A 23,076-nucleotide genomic window follows, 5' to 3' on the forward strand; every position below is an offset into this window, starting at 1 on the left:
GGAATTCATGTTGACTGCCAGAGCCACAATTACTCAGTCAGTTGGTCGAATGTCATTTTTTTTTTTTTTTTAAATAACAAGAATTGCTTGTTGCAACATCTCCACTTTTAGGGGTTAACAGATTTAGTCTAAAACCATCCTGGAGCTGTAGTTGAATTGTTCAAAACCAAATGTTTTATAACGTCAGAGAGGTGAAGTGCCTTTTGTTCCATTTTCTCATACTTCCTGACCAGGGACCAAACAATAAACCAAGAAAGTGACATGCAGATTTTTCAGATTAAAAGTTTTTTTCGAAAGCCATCTATTTTACTCCCTGAATCCATGACGTGGGACTTTATTTAAGGGGCACAAAACAAGATGAATACCAAGTCACTATTTCAAATATGTTCATGTAGTAGAAATCAAATGGTTACAGCTTTAAGTGTAACCAACTACAATTATCTTTTAATTTGGCTCAAAGTAGATATCACTAAATCAAAATATAAGTATGTTTCACTTGATTACATGACCTATTGTACACTAAATGCAGGTGTTACCATACATGTTAGATTTTCTTGAAATATTGCTATTTTATACCTCATGTGAAGCAAAGTATACAAGGAAGCAAATTTAACTGAAAATGAATGTTTGATTACACCCACCTGTAAGTTAAGGATAGAAGTCCTCGTTTAGCAAGAAAATAAAATGTGAACGCAAACGGCAGAGAAAAACACTGGTACGTTAAAAACTGATGTTGCTCCCACAACCAGCCGATCGAGCCCATAGCTGAACTTCAGACTGAGTATCACAGACAGAATAACGGGCGTCCGATTGCAGACGTTTGGTGCTAACTGTTTCATTAAAGTCTGTCAGAATATTTGTCTCACCAGGATGCCTGTTTTTGCTATTCAATCTGTTGTTTGCATTAAAGCAGCTCCTTCTGTGTGTTCTCGTACCGAGCTGTGATACCGGTTATTTCTTTTGTTTTCCTTTATCTTCTTGTCAGTCCATATTTCTCCAACCATAGCAACAAAACGGAGTCCGTTTTTTTTTTCTGAACTGATCTTTCTCATTCCTCCAAATCAAATCAATCAGCTAAAGTAGTTGGTTTCCATGTTGTCCATCTGTGTGTGTTTTTCCATGATACTTATCATAGTCGTACATCAAATGTATTTTCCTTTTCATATTCACCCACAAGGCTTTTAGTCAGCAAAATTAACTGTTTTGGAGTAATACAGGCTCATTCCAAAATGACATGCAGTTGTAAAGCTGTGCTGCTTGACACTGTGGGGGAAAAAAACAGTAATCAGTGTAAAGAAAGCAAAGGACAGAAAGGTGAAAGATAAAAATAGAGGCCAAGCAACGACATCCTGGTCTGTGATATTTGTTCCCTGCACTGAACAGCCAACCTTTAAAATTTGTTTCAACAGGAATGTTTAACCAGTGAAGTGATGCAAGTGATTCAAACCTAGCAAATGTAATGTTTCCCCATTAGATTACCAAAGAAAATGAATAAATGAATACATTTCTCCTGTCTTTAAACTTCCTCACCAGTTATATTTGCCTACAAACTGTTTTGTCTCTTCTAGTCTTCTATCACCACTAAAGTACTTTTGTGGGAACATTCTTTCATTGAGGTGTTCTGGCTCAAATCCTGAGATCATCATCATCGTGAAATCATATAATCATCAAGATATTTAGGAGTGAAATGTGTTACGGCTGTTTTAAACTAGCTCACAATGAGTTCTGCCCAAACACAGCTTTAACACAATTTAAACACAAGCTGATGACAAAGTGGTTAACAGTATCAACAGGCAGATGCAGGAAAGTTTCTAAACGCCGTTTTTTTTGTGCCAAAGGATCAACAGCCACTTATTCATGTGCCAAAAATTTTTTTTTTTTTTACTTTATGGAAACTTTTCCTTGTTTGTGCTCAAGAACAGTGGACATTTTTAAAAAATATGTATATTATAAAAAACTGGCTCATTTGCTTTTGCTTCTGAATATATTCTGTACTCCTATAGTGCAGGACTGCCTGTTTGCAATGAGCCATAACTCATGGCACTGCACAAGTAACAATAGAAAGAAAGAATTTAAATACAGGCAAATCCAAGTTGGTATGGCTTTATGTTTTCATTTCATACAGTACTGTGCAAAAGTTCTGAGCCACCCATCATTTCTCTGTGTGTTGCCAGGACAATTAGATATAGATCCCACAGTGCTTCAATGATGCTGAGGTCTGGCCTCTGGGGAGGATTCATCCCTTCATAAGACCTGTTGCCACTGATTTTCAGTCCACTTCTTGTGTCATTTGGCATAGCTCAGCCTTTTCTCCCTGTTTCCCTTCCTTATGAATGACTTAGTGACAGCCGCCCTTCCATGGAGACCATTTCTGATGAGGCCTCAGTAAACAGCAGATGGATCAGCCAAAAGGTCCAGATGCATCTCCATGCCTCCATGTGTCTAAATCTTTCAAGGACACACTGCACACCAGGTTGAAATATGCCAAGTATTCAGCTAAGAGCTCATTTAGAACCACCACGTTGTTTTTTTGTTAAATGGCTGTCAAACTTTGTGTTATCTTTGATATTTTTTGGAAATACAGCGAAAGAAATGGGAACAAACAATGCATCTTAACAACAGGCTGCTCGAAACAAAGTGCCCAAATATACGATTTGAAATGGATTATTTGCTAAATTATGTGTAGACACAATGTGGGTTCATCCCTTGAGTAATGTGTCTATTTTGTGACTAAATCATTCCCCGGAGTTAAGAGACTTAGTAAGCACATTCCTCGTGAAATGTCAGGTACAAGGACTGGACTGAAAACGGAGGGAAAAAATAGCGGCCAGTGTCTAAAGAAAAACTTTGCAAAAACTGTCAGAAAACCTGAGGAGCGGTTCCTCAAGATTACTTTAAAGGAGATGTAGAAAGTCTGGCCCACTGAAAGTAGAATTTAAGGAAATAAAGCTAAACATGTCCTCACAGTGCTGTACATTACTGTTTTTTGTTCTGGAAAATGGGACTAGACAATGTTAAACATCAGCTACTTCGATGGCAGGTGGGGTTAAATCTTGCTAGCATTCTCATTGCTCATAGGACACTTTTTAACCGTGGCGCCCTCACATATTATCAGAGGGCACATCGCGCCGTTGGTTAAAGTCCGGTCACACCTGGGACTTTGAAACTGGCTGCTGAACCATCACTGAGGTTTATCACCTCACTTATTCCTTCTTTTGGTCAATGGAAGTGCGGCACGTGAGAAAGTTTAGCAGCTGTTTCATCTGGGCTCGACACTGCGTCACGCAGCATCTCCGCGCTGATTGGTTCGCTCTTGTGCAACTGTTCAATTGTATAAACTCTGCAGTTTAAACGAGTTGGTAGTATCCCCCAGCAAGGATCTCAGTGGAGGGAATAACTTCCGAGCGAAGGGACGAGAAGGCTTATCTGGTGTAGGGAGACTTGTCTCGCAAAGCGAATCAGAGATGCAGAGCTGCGCCAAGTCCTGGAAGGTCCTTTTGGCCAAGTCGGTGAATCCCAGCGCACAGTGCAGGCGTCTGAGCGATAAGAGCCGCGTGGTTTGGAAACTTCAGTGTAGGACCAGACTCAGCTCAGCGTCCCTAACAACAGCGGCCCGGGGTCTGAGGACGTCGGCACCTGTCTCCTCCAGACAGATAGACAGAATTCTGCCCAGACATGATGATTTTGCAGAGAGGCACATCGGTCCAGGTGAGAGGGAGAAGAGAGAAATGCTGGATGTTCTGGGACTCGAGGTAAGCTCTACAGCTCATCTCCCTCAAAATGGGCGCAAAGGCACGCTTTCGTTTTTATCGCTGCGAGTTTCCATAGGGCCAAATGTAGATTTAGCCCCTAAGCCCGTACGATTTGTTGACGCTTTTAATCAGTGGAAATGCATTTTGTTCACAGACAGTCGACCAGTTGATCGAAAACACAGTTCCAGCCTCCATCTGTATGCAGCGGAGTTTGAAGATGGATGATCCAATCTGTAAGTTTGGCTTCATTTTGGTCCAACACTTTTGTCACCTAACCGTAAAATCGTGCAACTTTTACATCTGCACGCTGGCAAAGCCGCGCGGTCCTCCTCGGTGAAATGGCACCAAACCCGATTTCACACATAATAATTGGATGCTTTTAAACCAGACTTTTTAAAACATTTTTTTTCTTGTATCCCACTCAGTAGCCGTTAGTCTGCACGGATATCTCCCCCCTGATGTAAGGCGTTTTAATGAAGCCAAGTGAGTGGCTGAAATGTAGGTTGCACCTCTATTGTGCGCCGTGGAGCGCTCTCCCCTGTTAAGTCTTCCTTTGAACATATTTGGAGTTGTTTTCGCGAAACTCGGCGAGCGGCACCAATCTCCTGATGGGAAGCCGATGCTCATAGGATGGCAACTGGAGTGTGAAGTTTAGCCTTTAGCTCCAGTTCAATCTGGTTGCAGCGCTCACATTACATCACAGCCGAGGGGGTTCCTAATAAGGTGACTTCAGAGATGTTTTGCATGAGATTGGCCTGGATGTGTGTGTGTGTGTGTGTTTTAATATACAATTCAGCATTATTCCTTTTCCATGAGATTCTTTGGGCTGATTTAAGAGGAAAACGGTTGAATGAGCAGGGCCAGCACACAATGACAGTAAATGGCTTTTGCCAAATTCTTTAAGATGCTTCCATTGTAAGAGGAATAAATGACGACTGAATGCAAAAACAAACTGTTTTCATATGCAAATGATACACTTTTTGCATATGAAAACACTATTTCTGCTGTCATGTTGTTGCAAATAAAGCATTCAAAAGCAATCAGGCTTCCGTTTAAACACAATTAGCTGTATTCCCTTTTTACTGATTATGATCATGTGTAAGTCACCACATTTGCCTGGCAATGTTGTGTGGTTCAATGCATGTTTATTTTCACGATCAACACAATATTTAATCTCTTCACTTATTAACCAGGGCCACAGTCTTCTGGAAATGATGAACAATGCCTCATTAGGTTGTAAAGCCTCAGGTGGAGATAAACGGCTTGTTTGTCTGAGTAAGGGCCTAAAACCCCCCAGGAAAAAAAATATTTATTATGACTGAAGTCAAAAATAGTTGAGTTTTTGGTAACACGTTTTAAAGGTTCACATCCTATTAGAGAGTAATGTTCTACTCATGAGGCTTTAATGTGGGGTGTATCATGAATTCTGGTTGCGTATGTTGTCAGATCATTATCAAAAACTTAAAGAATGTTAATTAATTTACTTCTTAAGTGACTTAATAAAGTGAATAAACTGATATGTGATGAGGTTTGGATTTTAGTAACATAAAAGTCAACTTTTTTTTGTCTCTGTGTTTAGGTCTTTTATGCATACAAATGTATGTTTTGAAGTAATTATGAATTAGGGTTCCTCAACTCAAGAGCTTTCTTTTGTTTTTTGTTTTTTTGTGATACAATTGCATGAAGTGGTAGTGAGACGCTCGCTGGATAAAGGGAACTGCAGGAATCCAGGATGCACTGATGCACTCAGGGGTCATGCTTCAGTTAAAGCATTTACACTCTTATGATACGGTTTTAAGATAATTTTTCTGTTTAATGGTAATGAATCACAATCTACACTGAATTAACATGCAACCAAAGCGCAGACTTTCTTCATATTTTGTGGAATTATAATAATATGCTCTTGATACTGACTGAATGCTTTTGCAGAAGCTTTATTGATTCCGGTTTATTCAAACACAACAGAGATGACTAAAAGAAAGAAACTTTGAAAAAGAAAAGTCGATAAGAATTTACTGATCAATCGGGCACCTTTTGTAGTTTTTCTCTGACCCCAGTCACTCTTATCTGCCCTTATGTTGGCCCCTCCTCCGACTCTGTCAGGTTTCATAATGCAGCAGGCCATGCTGAAGGAATAAACTGGAGGCTGTGCTGGTTTTCTGCTTGTTCAGCTTTGAAGGGCTTCAGTTTGCAAAGCCAGGGAGGGATTCTCTCTTCAACAATAGACCTCCTGGATGGTTCTGAATCAGGCTTTTTTTGCTGGCCTGCAGAACTCTGGGACCATGGGAAAGCAGTCCTTCTTCTTAAAACAAACTCACAAAATAAAAAGTAAAGAAACTACACAGACCGTTCACTCTAAATGTACAGGCTATCCCTCAAACTTTACATTTTTGTAATGCTTTTGGTAAATAGGCCGCTTATGAAGACTCTCAGAGTTCTGTGTGCCCCGTCTGCCTTTTGAAGAAGCTGTAAATATCCGCTTGTACACTGGCTATACTCTCTCTCGCCACCGAGGACTAGAGGTATCTTTCTTTTTTGAACACAGGAGTAGTCAGTGCTCTTGGTAAAGACGGGCGGTATTGTCAATTCCTTGGGGTTGCTAGGCAGCCAGAAAAGCCAGAAGAATCTCAGGGGCTGGTTGTGCACTGGCAGAGCTGCCTTACAGCACTGATAATGAAGCGAAACATCAGGAGAGAAAACATTTGGGCTTTGTCTTTGTGGAAGAGCGGTTCTTGTATGTTAGATTGGACCGAAATAACTTGGTTTAAAAGCTAAATTGTTGCTTCTCCAGCTGTGCCAGCACCTCCGACTGGCCGCACGCCACTCTGTCTTTATCCTGTGATCCGCTCAGCTTCTCACATGAGAGGCACGGTGCTGTTCATCAGAACATCAGAAATCTTGCGTGACTGTAAACTCTACTGTTCTACTTTTTAATTCAAAGATGATTTAAAGTTCAGAAAACAAGTGATGAGATGCACCGCTGCACAAATTATCGCTCTTCTATGCTGGCTGTTGTTAGAAAATACGAATCAACAGGAAGTTACACAACCGCCACTTATAGCACAATAACTCATGTTAAATGAAAAAATAAAAACTTTCTTTTGCAGGTGAAAATGAGGTTCTGGAGGCTCTGCAGAAGATTGCATCAAAGAACAAAGTCTGGAGGTCTTACATCGGGATGGGTTACTACAACTGCTCCGTTCCGCCACCCATCCAGCGTAATCTGCTGGAGAACGCAGGCTGGTGAGTGCCCTCATACACCCGCAAAAACCTCACGGAAACGTTCCAGTGGTGTGAGCTGGATTCTTGTGATGCCATCACAGATAATCAGTCATGTTTATTTAATAGTTTGGGTTACTCATTACCCTGGTGCTGAGTACCGTGCCTTTAATTGGAGGCCTTGTGACTTGACTCTAAAAGACTCGTGAGAACGGATGATGTGCATCTCTCCAGCCTTGATTTTCTTTCACACAAATCCAAATCAGCCACCCCTGCACATGTTTTTTCTGAACGTACAGGCTGGACCTGAGGAGACATACAATGTATTCCTCTGCCCCGTCCCGCTTCCTTGAATAGTATCGACTTTGGGCTATTGTCCTCGTGTCCAAACTGGTTCTGTTGATTCATTGTTGTTTTTTGTCCTCAGGGTGACTCAGTACACGCCCTACCAGCCCGAGGTCTCCCAGGGTCGCCTGGAGTCTCTCCTCAACTATCAGACCATGATCTGTGACATCACGGGTATGCCAGTGTCCAACGCCTCATTGCTCGACGAAGGAACAGCGGCTGCTGAGGCCATGCAGCTCTGCCACAGGTATTTACACCCAGCTGCTGATCGCAAACAAAAGCCCCAAGTTGCACAGCAATCTTTGATGCTCAGAATGTTATCTGCAGATTCCTCAGTTATCTGTGTCGTTTCCTTCTTGCAGACAGAACAAAAAAAGAACCTTCTTCATTGACCCGCGCTGCCATCCCCAAACCATTGCTGTAGTACAGACCAGAGCCAAGTATGTATCACAAACGCACACAACTCATGCATGCTCTCAAGCTCCTCTTAAAATCATGTGTGTGAACAGAAAATGCGAAATAAAACTGCGATATGTACTGCAACTGTGAAATGAAGCGTCCGTTGCACTGTGGTGCAATATTGAAGTGCTCCGTGTTTGCATCACTGTGTACACTTTATTCCTGCTACATCTGATGAACATCATGTTTTCACTGTTTTCAGCTACATTGGAGTCAAAACGGAACTAAAGCTGCCTCATGAGATGGACTTCAGCGGGAAGGATGTGAGTGGCGTTCTCTTTCAGTATCCAGACACTGATGGCAGAGTGGAAGACTTCACCGCCCTCGTTGACCGGGCTCACAAAGGAGGGGTAAGAGACCTTTGACCCCCACCAGGTACAAGTCTGACAAGCTTTTAAGCAAGTCTGCATGTAGTAACAAAGATGTGAAATAAGAAAAGATGGCTTACTAAGAAAAATGGGATCTATAGCATGTATTGGAGATTTAACATTGGCGCATGCACACAGTTTGATTTATTATCTTCATTGGGTAATAGTGTGTCTTTATCAAGGTCACATTTATTTATATAACACCTTTACAACCTCCGAGGCTCCCCAAAGTGCTGCACAGTCTAGAGATTAAAAACATCAAATGAAAATACAAGAAATACACAATAAAAACAGAATACAGAGAGGAAAATGGTAAAATGAATGTTGGCATCAACTGTGTTGAAAAGCAGGTGCAAAAAAAAGAAAAGAAAAGGGGGTCATCATTCGGGTCCCATCCTATAACTGGACAGAGGAAGTAACTCTTAATGAATACATTGCTACTCATCTGTTTGTAGTCAGAATATGCAGTTAATGAACGACATAATTCACCACAGTTGTCCATTTTCTTTCTTTCCATCTTGCAGGCCCTGGCTTGCTGTGCCAGTGACCTGCTCGCCCTCTGCGTGCTGCGTCCCCCTGGAGAATTTGGTGTTGACATCGCTTTGGGCAGCTCCCAGAGGTTTGGGGTTCCTCTCTGCTACGGGGGTCCACATGCTGCCTTCTTTGCAGTGAGGGACAACCTGGTCCGGATGATGCCTGGCAGAATGGTGGGAGTGACCAGGTTAGACGAAACTGTGGATCAGAATGGCAACTTTTTTTTGTCACGGAGTAAGAATTAAACCCATGGGAGGAAACTTAGAAAAAAGATGTTTGGATGTTTCAGGGATGCAGCCGGTAAGGAAGTGTATCGCCTCGCTCTGCAGACCAGAGAGCAACACATCCGCAGGGACAAGGCAACCAGCAATATTTGCACTGCACAGGTAAGACCATTTTGTTCACATCTTGTTCATTTGTGTGGTTAATGAATGTTTGAGAAACAATGAATGGAGTTTGGACTGTCAGTCGTGTAGCTCCTGTTTAGTTTTACATGTAAATTACCTATTTTTTCCCCCTTCCATTCCATTTTCTCTTTATCCCCTTAGGCTCTGCTTGCAAACATGGCCGCCATGTACGCTCTGTATCATGGTCCCCAGGGAGTTAAACACATTGCTGAGAGGACACACAACGCTGCCCTGATCCTCGCTGAGGGTAAAATTTTGCATATATTTTTTTTTCTTCTTCTAAATTTGAATAGAATTCAGTCTGAGAAACTGCCATTATGGGATGTTCATTATTCAATGAATAAAAAGAGATGTTAATCAAGGTTAGATCTACAGCGGCAGTATTTTCTATATTTTTACATAAAGAATAACTGAAACATTGTTGGTTTTTCACTCAGTCCACTAAAGTAGACAAATAGGGAGGGGGTTCACACCACATTCTGGAAGATACAGGTTCACACACTTTTGGCAACCCATGGATATAGAATATTGGGTAATTTTTGGTAAATAATTCTGACCAATCTCACCATCCCAAATGCGCATTAAACAGTTCCTCCTACTCTCCGTTTCAGGTCTGAAGAGAGCAGGACACCGGCTGCACAGCGACATGTTCTTTGACACGCTAAAAATAAACTGTAGCGTGGCCGCCAAAGACATCTTGGAGAGAGCTGTGCAGAGGCAGCTAAACCTGCGAGTGTACTCTGAGGGAGTGGTCAGTATGATGTTCTTTGAAAACACTGCATTTCGGCGGATTCAGTCACTGAGGTTAAACACCTTTAGACTGCAAAGACGGCTAACAGTGTAAAAAAGTCTTTCAAGAACTTTCAAGACGTGACTTGCCTTTGATGTCCAAACTTCGTATTGTATAAACGGGGTGAAAATGTTAATAAAAAAAAAAGAAGAAGAGGTTTTGTCACTTAAAAACTCTGCGTATCTATAAACTATAAAACCAAAGTAACTAACCTCAGAATAAATTATGCATGTCCTCTATAGATAAAATATTCAAAAGTAATACTTATCAAACTGAATTTAGTCTTTCGTAACTAATCATTTGAAACCAATTGAATGTGCTTTGCAGTGCTGATTGTCCTGCTCGTGGCACTGAATGGCTAATCATTAGCTGGCATTAGTCCCGCGGTCCTCACTGGACTGATTAGTCCTAACGCATGAGTCAACGGGGTGGCGTGTTACAGATTCAAAAGTCTGATTTCCCCCGGCAAGATTAGATTTACAATCCTGCTGTTGGATATGCAGGAAAACATATTTAGGCAACTTTTAGAGGGTGGTGTGACAAATAAAAATCAGGCTAATTTATCTTCTATATAGATGAATGTGGAATTAGTTTCAGATATATTGAAACATGACAGAACTAACTGTCACCAATTAGCCACAATTGCAACCATGTTTTGTAATTATTCTGCTTTGTGTTTTGGGAGAAGACTTAAGAACAGCAAAGATGTCTTTTTTTTTTTTTTCTTTAAATAAAAATAAATGTCTGTTCTTGACTCTGAACAACCAGCTTGGCGTGTCTTTGGACGAGACGGTGACTGAGAGGGACTTGGATGACTTGCTCTGGGTCTTTGGCTGCGAGTCTTCAGCTGTACGTTGATACTTGCAGTAATTTCTGTCGTAATTTAATGCCCCCCCCCCTTGTGTCTAAATCATTGTGACTTACAGTTGCTTCATAGATTGAAGGTAATTTCTATTGAAATTTCCAGGAGTTGATTGCAGAAAAGATGGGTGAGCGGGTGAAGGGGATCATGGGAAGTCCTTTCAAAAGGACGAGCAAGTTCCTCACACACCAGGTCTTCAACAGGTTGGTTCTCAGTTTATTTTCAACACTGCTGCACACAATAACGATGTGCTATAACTTGGTACGGTCACTGGTTTCTATGAGATGTCCGAGGTGTTAAAATTCAGCTTTTTGTTGTTTGGCATCATTCACGGCTGCTCCTCCTACGCCAGTACAGGTATTAAAGCGGTTAAAGCAAGTGTTAAGTGATTTTTAACTATCCCTGCGGTTCTAATATCTTCTTCTGTAGATGCTAAAATAGGGCTGTGAAGGGTCAACATGTGTTTCTCTTTGTTTCTATAAGTGGAACACTTAATCTTTATTAGTGCCATAAAGCCAGTCCTCTTATCAAGACTTCTAATGTTCAAGTACTGTTTATTCTTTGACATGATCATCGACACCTGCTTTGGTAAAAAATGCTTATTCAACCAACCCAGTAAAGCATTTGCTAGATTTAAATTCTGTTACATAGAATTTTGGTGTCCCAGAATGAGAGGAGCTAGGTTAAAACGTGTGCTCTGTGTTTGGTTTATCTTCTTCTTCTTCAGTTACCACTCTGAAACCAACATTGTGCGATACATGAAGCGCCTGGAGAACAAAGACATCTCCCTGGTGCACAGCATGATACCACTGGTTAGTTCCAATATATCTGAGCGACATGCTTTGATTTGCAAACAGCTGAGATTATTATGCTATAAACTGAAGTAAAGTGGGAGTAAATTGTTTTTCTCCTCCCCAGGGCTCCTGCACCATGAAGCTTAACAGTTCATCAGAGCTCATGGTAAGTTCATCAGTTTGTCTGGAAATTCTCACACAAGTGGAATTTATTCTTTTTTATTTTTTTGAACCTGTAGTTGTATTTGATCATAGTCTTTTAGCACTTTTAAATCCTCTTCATGACAACGGGCCAACTACTCTAACAGTAATTCTTGCCAAGCAGCTCTTTTATGAGTTAAGTTTAACATGATGAGATATTGGAAAGTGGAGTTCTCTAGCTCACTGCTGTCTCCTCTTTCAGCCCATCACCTGGAGAGAGTTTGCCAACATCCACCCCTTCGTGCCCCTGGATCAAGCAGAAGGCTATCAGAAACTTTTCAGGCAGCTGGAGAAAGACCTCTGCGAGTTGACGGGCTATGACAAGATCTCCTTCCAGCCAAACAGGTGAGACCACGAACCCGAATACCCAGATTCTATTGCAACAAAGGCACATATTTACCAACCTTTGACACTACACTTCTCCTTTTAACTGCTGCCCTACATCATATAGTAATTTTAAACCAATTAGCTCTTCATTTCTGACATTTAGTTCTGAACAAACTTTGCTTTTAGTTGATAAAATATAACTGGTTAAATCTATGCTAGCATAATTGGTCGGGGGAAGCCAAATTTGGTTTGATATTACACCATTTTGACCCAAAGAGGATCATATTACATCCATTTCTTTACCTTGCAAGTCAGCTTACCTTCTTGTTTTGCTACATCCATCCTCCCTGGCGTTGGTGTCCAAGACGAGCTGATTTGAATCTCGTAGAGGGCACGTTTAAGATGTGACATCAACAATGGGGGCTTCTTGAATAATGATAAAAAAAACATACGGTAATACCAGACATGGGGAGTATTTCATCCTTTGAAAGAAGAGCAAAATCAATGCTGGTAAAGATGGTTTATTCACCAAACTGGCTTTGACAAAAGCTTTTTATAACCAACATGCTCAGCAACTCGCTCCACTTCATAGATCTGATTAGTTGAAGCTAGCCAATAAGGGATGGTTATAGATGGATGTTTTATAAAAACAAATCTTTTCCAAAACACGATATATGACAGCTGAATATCACCAGTGAGTCTGAAACTGAAGGTATTGGGAAAATGCCTCAAGGTGCAATATCACTGATGCCCACTAGGGTTTTTTTGTTTTTGATGACGTCCCAGTTAAAACGCACAACTTGTCAAATTCTGAGTTCCAACTCAGTCAATCACTAATCCCAACTGACTACTTGGGGAGTTGTATGCAGAGAATTATAAAGTGGGCTCATTACCCCAAATCGCGAAGAGTTGAGAATAAAAACAGAATGCAGTGATTTGCAAATCTCCTCCAACCATATACCAATATTTGATTTTGTACAAAACATGAAAACATATCAAATGTTGAAAGTGAGAGGTTTCATTTATTTCATGAAAAAATATAAGCAAAGAAATCTGGAAAAAAAAAAAGTTAGAAAGGGGCCAACGTGTATCATACTGAGGGCAAAATCGTCCCTGAAATAAGGCGTGTTAAATAGTCCTCCAACCGTACTCACTGTTAAATAAGTCATTCAATATATTTCTAATCATTTATGCTTTTGCAAGAGTTCTAAACGGAACTGCTCAGACTTTTGGACTCGTACAGGAACAGCTCACATGACAGTGATTTACAGATTTGGCCTAGGATACAGGGGGAAGAAAGGAGACCCTTAATTCAGATTATTATTTTTTTTAGACTTTCAGCAAGTATCCAAAAATTCAGGGCCAGGAACGACCTGTTGCATGTATTTCAGGTGTCACCTGAAACCACCTCTGCACACCCACCTCTGCTGTTATCAGCAGCATTGGTAAAGAGACTTATCGTGCAGCTAGCTTTTCATCCTGTCTGTCTCTCCTCTTTTGGTAATGTCTGTAGACTGTTCTTTGGACTATGAAGAGGTTAAGTTCGTATGTGAAGGATGCATGACCGCGGTATGTTTGCCTTGTTTTACAGTGGCGCTCAAGGAGAATATGCTGGCCTGGCAGCCATAAAAGCCTACCTGAACTCAAAGGGGGAGAGCTCAAGAAGTGTAAGTGTGCTTGTGTAATGTGGAAATAAATAAGGGTCTAATTAGTCTGCAGTCTGACAAAAATATCCTCAGTATGTGCAAGTTAATGTGTAGATTTGATACCCTTTGGCATGGCCAACACAAATTGGATTAATTGGGAGGGCTGGCACCTAACCCAGATACCTTTTGGCTAAGAGGCAGGGTACACCCCGGACAGACCTCTAATCCATCACAGGGCCAACACAGACCTGCACACAATACACATCGAGAAAACTAGTGGCTTTTCAGAAACATAGAAAGATCAAGTCCTGCTCTTGTTTGGTTTTGTGCAGATGAAAAGGTCTTGCTCAAATATTTGGATTTCATGGGTTGGCAGTTGGCAGGATTTTGATTTCTTTAGACGGAGCCAGGATACCCTGAGATAAGCTAATCATTCCTGTCTTCTGCGTAGCATTCAACTCGCAGACATGAAAGCAATATCTCTTGTCCCATCTTAATCTAAGCAAGAATTTGAGCGTCACTCTTAACGTCATCATTTGCACTGTTCTCTAGCCAAAACAGAGACATTTAAGAGACCAATGTGTGTAAACCCGTGGCTCAAGATAAATGGAAAATGATTCCTCAGCTGGTCTGGAGATCTGAAAAAAAAGTGAAACCGTTTAAAGCTTAACATGGTTGATATGCACAGATGATTTATCACCACTAGTTTTTTAGATTATGCTGACTCACTGATCTCTACTGAGGGAGGTTAATAAAGGGCATTAGTGTGCAAGCCACACTGTAACTTCTACCAGTTTGAGCTTCTGACGGTTGGGTTTATTCTTCGCTGCTACAACAGGTCGCTTTGACGTAACAGATGTTTTAGATATGCTTGTTAAAAATTCCTTCAATATCCTGACATGCTGAGTGATAGTAGCTCGAGGACAAGCGGAGATAAGACTCCCACCTCAGATTAAAGAATGGCTGACTCCAGAAGTTTTCTCTCGCAGTATAATGGCCTTTGTTTTTAATTGCTTCCTCATAAGTACATCTTAGATAGTGGGGCTGATACCTGGTAACAGTCAAGGTCCAAACTGTCAACTGTGCAAACAAATGGGCTAAGAGCAACAAGATCCAGCTATAGGCTACCTGCTTTCAAGATTCCATATTTGGATGTTTAAGACTTTCACAGTTGGTCAGATGTCAGCGTTGGCCGACCCGCAGGTCTAGCTGCCCCACTTTTCCTGCGTGAAGTTGCAAAATGCCTGAAGTGTCATCCTAATAAGGGATAAAATCAATTAGTGGTTACTCATTAGTACCAGAGGTGGATGCTTGGCAGGTCAAAACTAACTACAGTATTTCTTCATACTGAGCTCTAAAAGGAAAAAAAAAGCCTTGCTCTTTTTTATACTATTAAAATGTGTTTAATACTTGATTTTACAGTATTACATCTTAGGAGCTCATGCCCCCGCTTGCTAACATGCTTTCTATTTTGAATGAATTATATTTTGGCTGTCCCTGCCTCTCATACACATCTGGCAATTCTACCTTTTGGACTGAATAAAATCATCATCTGCCTCGAGGTTATGCCACAGTCGGCTCATATTAAAGATGATCTCTGCGGCTCATCCATGCTCTTTGTGTTCCCTTTCTGTTGGGAACGCCTAGGTCTGTCTAATCCCCAAATCTGCCCACGGCACCAACCCAGCAAGCGCTCAGATGGCGGGCATGAAGGTTCAGGTGGTGGAGGTGGACAAAGATGGCAACATCGACCTTGCGCACCTCAAGGCCCTGGTAAGAAGAGCAGGATAATGTTGTAGAGTAACCAGGCTTGTTTTAATTTGGGGTTGCTGTATCAAGTTGTAAAGATGACTACATGTAAGCTTAAGTATTTTGATTCTGTATACAGATTGCTATTAACTGAACCTTGTCACTGGCAGGCAAACCAGTATTTCTTTATATTGCTGTTCTTAAATCTTCGTAAAACACTATTGCACATACGATCATTAAAATAAATCGGGATCAGTGAGTATCGAGTAGTTTGTCAGTCTTGTTAAATTTGATCTTATTAATAAAACGATCAATTTCCTCCAGGTGGACAAACACAAGGCGAGCCTGGCAGCCATGATGATCACCTACCCCTCCACATTTGGCGTCTTTGAGGAAAATATAGGAGACGTGTGTGACCTCATCCATAAAAACGGCGGCCAGGTGTACCTGGACGGCGCCAACATGAACGCCCAGGTGAGAATGTTGTTACTGGAGAGTAGCAGCGAGGGTCGGTAGATGTGTGTGAATGTATAACTGTTGGTCTGTGCAGGATGCAGATGATAGCTTTTATGCTACCATCTGCACTATTTGATTGCTATTCCAATGTTTTTCTGTAAGATTACAGTATCTATTTGTGTCTTTGACTCTTCTATGACGCATACTGGTTAAATCCTTTTAACATTTTTAGATAATTTTTTAATGCTACAATTGCACTGACATTTATTTATCCAAGAGTTTCAACATTTCATTGCATTTTTTGGCAATATTGCATAATATACAATATTCTCAACACCATCTTAAATATGATGGAAATAACCCTCATAATTTCCTGTATGTGGGCCTGATACTCTGACATCATCATCATATGCAGCAGCTGGCCAATTATAAATATCAAGGACAGAAAAGAGTTGTAGTTAGAAACTGCAAAAATAAAAAAACTTTGAAAGTACACATGAATGCAATGTTAATAAGTCACAAATGTATAACACAAAAGCCTTCCATGTTTGCCCTTTCCCTGTGCCTCAGGTGGGCTTGTGTCGCCCTGGAGATTACGGCTCTGACGTGTCTCACCTGAACCTGCACAAAACCTTCTGCATCCCTCACGGCGGAGGAGGACCTGGAATGGGCCCGATCGGAGTGTAAGTACAAAAAAAATAGTTTTACTGTTTTCATAATCGGTGAAATTACAGTCTATAAACACTGAATTTTACTGGATCTTCTCATGTGTTTTTTGTACAGGAAATCCCACCTCGCTCCTTTTCTGCCGAGCCACCCCGTGGTCGCCATGCAGTCGGTCAACAGCAGCAGCTCGCTGGGCACCATCAGCGCTGCTCCCTGGGGCTCCAGCGCCATCCTTCCAATCTCATGGGCTTACATCAAGGTCAGCACAGGTCGTCAGTGACGCTCGCGTGTCGGAGAACACGGAAAGGTTCTGATCTGGTTCCAGAGCAGAGATTTAGGAAGCGCTTTCTGTAGTACTGAGTGCCATTCTGACTGAAAAACACATCAGCTCACTGACAACAACCCTCAAGTTGTGAAAATGATTCAGTGATGTCATGCCCTTTTTCTAACGGAGATGTGTCATTTAAAAAAAAATAAAAAAATGGTGGAAAAAAAGTCTGACGTTACTCTCTGCCCCCTTCGTTTAGATGATGGGATCCAAGGGACTCATTCACGCGACAGAGATGGCCATCCTTAATGCCAACTACATGGCCAAGAGGCTGGAAGGCCACTATAAAGTCCTCTTCAGAGGCAGGAAAGGTAAAGTGCTGTTTCTACTAACAAATGTGTCGGTTTTTAGGACGCATAACTTCATGGTTAAGAAAAATCCTGTTTTGTTTTGAGCAGGTTTTGTTGCTCATGAGTTCATTCTGGATGTGAGGCCCTTCAAGAAGACGGCTAATATCGAGGCTGTCGACGTGGCAAAGAGGCTGCAGGATTACGGTAGGTGGAACTAAAACACGTTCCTTTTCGCCTGTAACAGGAACTCCGCTGCGCAGCATGTGGTAGAACCTTACTGTATATTGGCGTTTAGGTTTCCACGCACCCACCATGTCATGGCCGGTGCCCGGCACGCTCATGATTGAGCCCACAGAGTCGGAGGACAAGGCTGAGATGGACCGGTTCTGCGACGCCCTGCTCGGTATCCGACAGGAGATCGCTGACATCGAGGAGGGAAGGATGGACTCCCGCATCAACCCGCTTAAGGTACACCGCTAACTTGATTGCTATGAGATGAACAAATGCATTGCTGTGACTGATATGTAATTCTGTGACATGTAGCCTGTTGGCTGCCATCTTGGATCCTAATGCCTGCATATGTCTGCTGTTCTGTGTGCAGATGGCCCCTCACTCTCTGGCATGCATTTCTTCCTCAAACTGGGACAGGCCGTACTCCAGGGAGTACGCTGCTTTTCCAATGGTGAGTGTCCTCACATCCAGGACCCTACATGCTGACTATAAATCTGTCATTTACTCAGACCAGCTCCTCTTACCGACTCTGCTGCCATCAACCTAAATGCAACACAAACTGTAGTTTAACCCTTCTGTTCAGTAGTGTCTAGCAGCTTTAGGTAAAAACTCCTTGGACTCTGTTGCCCTCCAGTGGTGAAAAGCAAGAAGTGTGACATGTGCTCAGACAATTACAGATAAGGCTCATGTTACTCTTCTTATTTCACAGCAGACATTTTGACATGCGATAGCAGGAACAAGAGAGGTGTAATGATGTTATGCGCTCACTGGCACCCTCGCATGACTTTCTGAGTCATTATTCGCTCATCAGTTCAGTTTGTTTTTTGGTCTGTCTGTGAGATTTGAGCGGATACGTTCAGGTATCACTCACAAATTCTTTGATTATCATTTCACAAGCACAGCTCCGTTTGGTTTGAAGAACGTCTTTAAAACAAGTTAACAAACTTGGAACAAAAACCAGTAACGACAATTCCTGTAGACAATTTGTTCAGAAGCTGCTAAACAGCCATGTTGAACATTTACTGTTATTTCAACTGTTTCCTTATGAGCACTGTATGATCTTAAAGTACAGGCCCACTCAAACTGGATGCTGAAGAAAGGAGGGAAAAAAAGAATGAAGTCCCGATGTGGTCAACCTGCAGTCTTTTGTTGCCATTTACTTTTGTCCTATTTGCTTTTTTTTTTTTTTTATTTACTATTACTGTTCATTACTTTTCAAAAACTGTAGCTGAAATATCTTTGCAGAAACACACTGCTTACAGTTCATAGTAGATGACCATGACCGTTAAAAAAAAAAAAAAAAAAGCTTCAGCCGTAAACTGAAAGACTAAGAAAGTGTTGCAAATGGGGGCTGCAAATAACAAATGTGATTATCAATCAACACCCAAATAAAATATATGCACATCTAACGGTCTGTTGCATGTCCGTTGGCAGATATCGCTTACGTTTCAAATCAAAGAAAACAAACGCACATCGAGTAGTGTGTGGATTATCTTATCATCATAAAATGTCAGTTTGTTCTCTTTTACCAAATATGATGCAGCTAAATGTCTTATTTAGTTTTCATATGACATTCACAAGGTCTCTGCTCCTCAAAAGCTAAAACTCAGGGTGTATTTTTTGTTTTTTCAGCTGAAAATTAATTAAATTTAGCCTCAGACACTTCAGCCCATAACTAAGCATGGAATGTTGTTCCATTCAGGAACAGCTTCAGAAAACTGGAAGGCATCTCAGAGAGTGTATCTACCAGCTAAACGAGTCTTACAACTTTATAGAAAGTCATCCATCTCACTTTATGAGAAGAAATCCCCAACATCAAAAAGGGATTTTAAAGCAGTCTGTTTAAGAAGTTTTTCTTCTTGCCTCGCAGCCCTTCATAAAGCCCGAGACGAAATTCTGGCCGACCATCTCGAGGATCGACGACATCTACGGCGACCAGCACCTCGTGTGCACCTGCCCACCCATGGATGTCTACGAGTCTCCATACGAGGAGAAGATAGCATCCTCATAGACGCAACCTACAGCTCTGTCCCAATGTCCCGCCTGCACTCAAAGCACTAAAACCTCAAAGACTTAAAACCTGAGCTCTGTGTAACTGTGATAAAAATGCTACTTGGTGAAAACAGATCAGCCCGAAGAATCATTTGGATTCTCTGTGACGTGATGCTCCTATTTCAGATGGTTAAGAGTAAGTGATAGGATGTGGTATGACAATGTTTATTCCAGGGATGTTAATAGAAAGTTGGAAATTGTAGCACCCAGCAAAGTGTGGTTAACCCTCTCAAACAAAACCTGCAGCAGTGCAAGAAGCGCACACTCTTAGGCTGCAGGAGAGCCGCCAACACGCACAGCGTTTCCCGGATGTCTGTCGCTGTCTGAGAGGTGGGTATTGGGACTGAGCTCACCCCAACTTGAACTATTCAAACGGACCAAAAGGTGCAACTTTTTGCTTTCTTTTCCTGCAAAAATATGTGCACCCTCCCACACAGAGCTGCTCCACAACACACCCGCCCTTTGAGTCAAGTGCAGTTAATTTTATTTACTCCCAACATCTATCAAATGACCTTTGTGCCAGTGACACCCCCCTCCCCCACATCTGTAAAATAGCTGCCTATCCTTTCCTTTTTGTCCCCTGGATTCCTCACAAATATGAAAGTCATAGTTCCTGTAGGCTTTTGTTAATATGCATTTGTTATTTGAAACTGTTTCAGTGAGTATTGTTCGTAAACCTAGACAGTAGTCCTAATTCTAAATGAACTGTTTTCTAATCTAAACTGTTTTCTCTGTAGGACAAAAATGTCTGTATTAAACACATTTGTTCTAAAGTGTGTACATGTACTGTGTGAACACAGATGCACTGCAGGTAAAATAAGAGGTCGGGCAACACTGCCACCTGGTGAGCTAATACAGTACTACAACTTTCTGAGAGCTCAGACCACACTTCACACTGAAAAAAGTACTTGAATGTGTTTTTTTTTTTTTTTTTTTTGTGGGACAAACGCAACAACAACGGATAGTTAGTAAGTTACTGATCTGGTTGTGGCCGCTGGCTGGTTAATAACACAATTGAGACCATCAAAGACGGTCATTTGGAAGTCAGATGACCTCATCAGGATACAAAACATGAACTAAAGCACTGGTAAAGCCTTAATAGATTGTTTTATGTCTTTTTGTTATTGGAACTATAAAGCAAGGGCAAAAGAGTTTGAACTTGCCACTTCTGAGGTACAGTGAATGCAGCATCAGCTGAAGTCGAAGCTTGGTGTCGATGTCGTGAAGGAGGCTGGATAAAGTTTCTGATGTATCAGATATATGGAACCCAAAACAAAATGTCAGAGTTGAGGTTTTGAGTTGGCAGTGCCTTCTGATACCTAAAGATATGGTCTCAAGCACAGATATATATATAAAAAAAATCAAGGATGTTACGCCTAAAGAATAGAGGAACCGTCCAGCTCATTGGCTCTCAGGTCAAAAGCCAGATTGCGTCCTTGACTGTATGAAAGGATGAATCATGAGTTGAGAGTATTCACTAAATAAAATGTGCTGCGTTTGTGGCGTTGTACTTGAAGAGATCCATCCATCCATTTTCTATACCCGCTGAATCCGTCGGTCGGGTCACGGGGGGGCTGGAGCCTATCCCAGCTGTCATCGGGCGAGAGGCGGGGTGCACCCTGGACAGGTCGCCAGTCCATCACAGGGCCACACAGAGACAAATGAGACAAACAACCACACACGCTCACTCACTCCAAGGACAATTTAACCTAACATGCATGTTTTTGGACGGTGGGAGGAAGCCGGAGTACCCGGAGCGAACCCACGCACACACAGAGAGAACATGCAAACTCCACACAGAACGGCCCCAGCCGGGGATCGAACCTGGAACCCTCTTTCCTGGAACCCACACTCCCTGCAGCCCTACTCGAAGAGATAACAAACAAAATAATTCCACAGCTGCAGATGAATTTCCCTCTTGTCAACATTGATAAATATTAGACCTCAACACCGTCGGCAACGTGAAACCGGCTAAGCTGGCTGCATAAAACCACTTCTGACAACAGCAACTTGCATTGCACATGCCACACTCCAAGTGTCCACATCCTGGAGGCTGCAGGCTGCAATATTCAGAAAAGTCAAAGATCGGACGCCAGGTTTATTTTCAGTTTATTTTCAGAGATAATACACTGCTGCAACTTGTGAAAACAGTTCATAAACAGAGACATTCAAACTGCATTACTGAAGTTTAGGTGCACACAGACGTGTGCAAAAGGAAGCCAAAAGCTGTGAATGCTGAAAACTGAATTAGTGTCAGCTTTGAGTGACACTAAAATGTACAAGAAAAGTTCTACAGAAATCAAGTCATCTTCAACAGATTTAAGACAGTTCTTTTGTTTTAATTGATAGAAATACAACTTACTTGTGTTTCTTTAAGACTTCTTTAAATCTCTACGGCAAAGGAAGGCAAAAATGAATAAAAATGAAAATGAATATGAATGATGAAACTGCACTATGACTCTTAGATATCACAGAAAGTTTAGACTACGAACAACCTGAGCAATGATGCTGGAGCAACACAGGTAACAGATAAATCTCAGTGTCGACACATTTCATAAAAAGGATCCAAACCAACATTCCTAAAGTCTGATACAGTTTCGTCATCAGAGCAGAAGACAGCCAAACAGTCGGTGACATGACTTTACGATGAACATTAAAGTTCAAACGCTACACATCACTCTGTGGCAGTTCAAACTCCAACAGTTTGGCAGCTTGAAATAGTACAAATATTTATGGTTTCCACCTGTTTAAGGAAACCGAAGATGTACAGTTTCAGTGGGAACCACTGGGTTTGGGGCACGAGTTCCTGACTAACACCTCACTGCTTTAAATCATTTCATGGGATTTGTTGGTGGTGAAATCGAGCCCTTTTTCTTTCAACTCCATTTAGTGTCAGCTCATTCTCAGCTTATTGATCCTCAGCAGCAGGTTTGTCACAGCGATGTGTCTGCAGCGGCAGGTTTGTTCAAAGCTTTGGGGTTCGTCTTTGCATCTCGCACTTTTACCAGCTTTTGACTTGAGAACACATTCCCGTTGTGGTTTTAGTTGTAGAACTGGCTCCATTTGTCCTAAGAGACTGATTTTTGGGATTACCTGTTCCTGAGGTTGTCTGTTGTTGCTATAGGGGGAGAGTTGGGCGTGCCTGAACAACACACTCAGTCCTTGATAGCAGCAAATATGATGCAGCGAAAACATAAGAGCTTGATTTGGATTTGAAGAAAAGAGATGCATAATGGAAGCCAATTAGAAACAGTTTGAATTTACTGTCATCCTGCAGATGTAGGACGCATGAGCAGATTTTCAGGTTTGTGAGACAGATGAGACCAAAACGTTACTTTTCTTTTAAATGAGAAGCCTGACATTTGGAGAAAAAAAACACATGATAACTAATATATAATATGATAACTATATTGTGTCAACATATCTCCACTTTAACCTTTGCAGCAAATAAGCCTTCCCCTTCCATCTTTTCAAGCCTATTTACCCAAAGTTTGTGTTGAACATTGGGTATTTCACAATGAGCATCAAACAGACCAAGTTCACCCTCTGACTCATTGAGTTTCTGTTAGTTGTAGTGCAGTGAGACGTCGGTGTGTCACA

General features: G+C 41.6%; 1 protein-coding gene across 1 annotated transcript; it reads left to right on the top strand.

Moving 5' to 3' along the window:
• The first annotated feature begins 3,243 nt into the window (after window positions 1–3,243).
• gldc (glycine dehydrogenase (decarboxylating)) lies at window positions 3,244–20,249 on the top strand. The gene is made up of 25 exons (XM_072387500.1): window positions 3,244–3,752; window positions 3,907–3,985; window positions 6,860–6,995; window positions 7,399–7,563; window positions 7,679–7,756; window positions 7,978–8,125; window positions 8,668–8,864; window positions 8,967–9,063; window positions 9,226–9,331; window positions 9,696–9,835; window positions 10,643–10,723; window positions 10,842–10,939; window positions 11,464–11,548; window positions 11,655–11,696; window positions 11,934–12,076; window positions 13,650–13,725; window positions 15,352–15,477; window positions 15,778–15,927; window positions 16,480–16,592; window positions 16,693–16,834; window positions 17,103–17,214; window positions 17,302–17,397; window positions 17,489–17,661; window positions 17,795–17,875; window positions 19,295–20,249. The coding sequence occupies exons 1-25, from the start codon at window positions 3,465–3,467 to the stop codon at window positions 19,433–19,435; spliced, it is 3,093 nt and encodes a 1,030-aa protein (XP_072243601.1). The 5' UTR covers window positions 3,244–3,464; the 3' UTR covers window positions 19,436–20,249.
• The last annotated feature ends 2,827 nt before the right edge of the window (window positions 20,250–23,076 follow it).

Source organism: Leuresthes tenuis, unplaced genomic scaffold (assembly GCF_036924035.1).
Source record: "Leuresthes tenuis unplaced genomic scaffold, fLeuTen1.0.hap1 SCAF_6, whole genome shotgun sequence".
Lineage (NCBI taxonomy): Eukaryota > Metazoa > Chordata > Actinopteri > Atheriniformes > Atherinopsidae > Leuresthes > Leuresthes tenuis.